Source organism: Kryptolebias marmoratus, unplaced genomic scaffold (genome assembly GCF_001649575.2).
Source record: "Kryptolebias marmoratus isolate JLee-2015 unplaced genomic scaffold, ASM164957v2 Scaffold135, whole genome shotgun sequence".
NCBI classification, from domain to species: Eukaryota; Metazoa; Chordata; class Actinopteri; order Cyprinodontiformes; family Rivulidae; genus Kryptolebias; species Kryptolebias marmoratus.
This window is the reverse complement of record NW_023665869.1, coordinates 5150-7412: the sequence shown is the minus strand read 5'-3', so window position 1 is coordinate 7412 and position 2263 is coordinate 5150. Positions and strand designations below refer to the sequence as shown.

At 49.7% G+C, this 2263-nt stretch overlaps 1 protein-coding gene across 3 annotated transcripts in view; it reads left to right on the top strand.

Annotated features, from left to right (window-relative positions):
- The window catches only part of kiaa0513 (KIAA0513 ortholog), an 11414-nt gene that overhangs the window by 4008 nt on the left and 5143 nt on the right, over window positions 1-2263 (top strand). For all 3 annotated transcript variants that reach the window (XM_017404710.3, XM_017404709.3, XM_017404711.3), the window contains exons 2-3: window positions 1137-1619; window positions 1963-2062. In XM_017404710.3, coding sequence (XP_017260199.1) covers window positions 1264-1619; window positions 1963-2062 — 456 coding nt within the window. In that variant the 5' untranslated portion in view covers window positions 1137-1263. The remainder of the gene's footprint in view (window positions 1-1136; window positions 1620-1962; window positions 2063-2263) is intronic.

Sequence of the window (2263 nt, the reverse complement as noted above, 5' to 3'; positions counted from 1 at the left end):
CAGTGAGGACGCAGTGAGGACACAGTGAGGATGCAGTGAGGACACAGTGAGGATGCAGTGAGGACACAGTGATGAGCCGAGCGGCCGGCAGCTGATGGGTTTTCTTCCCCACTTCCTGCTGAGCTCTGCAGCTCCGTCTGCAGCTCCGTCTGCTCAGCTGCTGCTTCCACAGAAGAGCTGAAATCCTGACGAGTGACGGCCGCTTCTTTAGAGCTTCAAGTTTTCATTTCATTAAGACACAAATGCAAAACAAAAAGCTGCAGGTCCACGATGACCAAAACTAATCTGTGAAACTCTGTGTGAGCTGAGCAATAATGGGTCAGACTGAGGTGTGTGTGTGTGTGTGTGTCCATGCAGGGTGTTATGTAACCGTCTCTCTCCTCTTCAGAGCTGCAGCTCAAACAGAAAGCTGACAGCTCTGCGGGTTTCAGGGTTTTCCTGTTCGGTCTGAGGAGCGAACAGAAAGAACAACATTTACTCCAGTTAGCAGCTGGAAGAGGCTGTTTGGCTGTTTTCCTGTTGCATCAGAGCTCAGACAGAGCTGAGCAGACGCTTCTGTCACCGCTCAGAGGTTTTATTGGATGATAAAGGACTCGTCCTCTCAGAGAGTGGAACGGGGACGTGGGACGTCCTGCAGCACTGAAGGAAAGCAGATTGTGCGTCTTCTGCAGATCTAAATGTGATCCCTGTGTTCTTTCATCTTCTGATGCAGGAAACAGCTTCAGACATGAAGTTCAGATCTGACTCTTTGCTCTTTGTGGTTTTCCTGTGTTTTTGTGCTGCTTTAGGAATGACAGAACAACTTTGATGTTTAGTTGAAATCTTCAGCAGCTTGTTCCTCTGACAACAGATATTTCTTATGCTGTAAAAACTCACAGAAGAATGTCACACAAATCAACATTTTTAAACTTTAAACCACAGAAGCTGCAGCTGACGCGTCATCTTCAGACACTTGTTGTTTCCTATAAAGACACGGATTTTATCAGGCAGCTGGATTCATGAACCTGAAGTTAAAATAATCAGAGAGGATCTTTTTCATAGGTTGTCAGCTGAGATAGTCTCTCTGTCGGCGTCATCAGTTTCCTCCTCTTCAGGCCGAATGAAGCCAGTGTTTTCATCTTGTCTTTTCTCCACAGATCTGGTATCTATGGGATGAGATGCTCCTCAGCTGAAACTCCTGGCATCTCTGACCTCTGACCTCTGACCTCATGTCCCTGCAGAGAGAGAACTGACTTCTTAAAAGCATCGTTGCAGAGTTTAAACATGGACAACCTGATAGACTTTGAGCAGCCGTCAGAGTCCATGTCTCTGTGTGTCGAAGCGGGTCAGCACCGAGGACACTCGGACATCTTCTCACCGGAACCGTCTGCGGGGGTCCAGCAGGCGCCGTTACTGCCTGAACCCATGGCGCCGACCAGACGCCGCCACTCAGAGGAGGGGGGTGACAGCGACGCCACGGAGTCGGCCGACAGTGACAACGACATGGACCCCCCGTCTCATACGTGGGAGCTGAGACGGTCATCGTCTTCGTCTGCGCACAGCGGCGAGGACGCCGACGCCGAGGCGACGGAGAGGAGGAGGTTCATGAAGGCGTATGTGGAGAAGGTGTTCCATGGAAGGTAAGGAGGAGGTCGTTTAGTTTTCATCTGATGTTTTACTGCGTCTGAGATGGGATGTCAAACAGATGATCCAGTCTGTCCTGTCCTCCCCTGTCCTCCCGTCTCCTCCCCTGTCCTCCCCTGTCCTCCGTCTCCTCCCGTCTCCTCCGTCTCCTCCTGTCTCCAGCTGCAAAGAGCAAAGCGTCAGAAACAATAAATAAATTAGAGGCCCTCTGGAACCTTTTTAGAAATAATCCAGTTACTGTGTTTAAATTTTGAGGTCTGAAAACTGACCTAAGAGCAGTTTAATAAAAGCTGATGATGTTCTTCAATCTGTTGTCTTCATTTTATTTCTGTTTTAAAGGGAGGATTTTGACCAGGAAGAGAAGGCAAAGTTTGGAGAGCTGTGCAGCGGCGAGAACGGAAAAGGAAGGGAGTGGTTTGCTAAATATGTCAGCGCCCAGGTGAGTTAGCCTCATGTCTGAACCTTAAAGAACCAAACTTAACCCGGTCCAAACGAGACCGGGTTTAGAGCTCCAACAGGACCGGGTTAGAGCTCCAACAGGGCCGGGTTTAGAGCTCCAACAGGACCAGGTTTAGAGCTCCAACAGGACCAGGTTTAGAGCTCCAACAGGACCGGGTTTAGAGCTCCAACAGGACCGGGT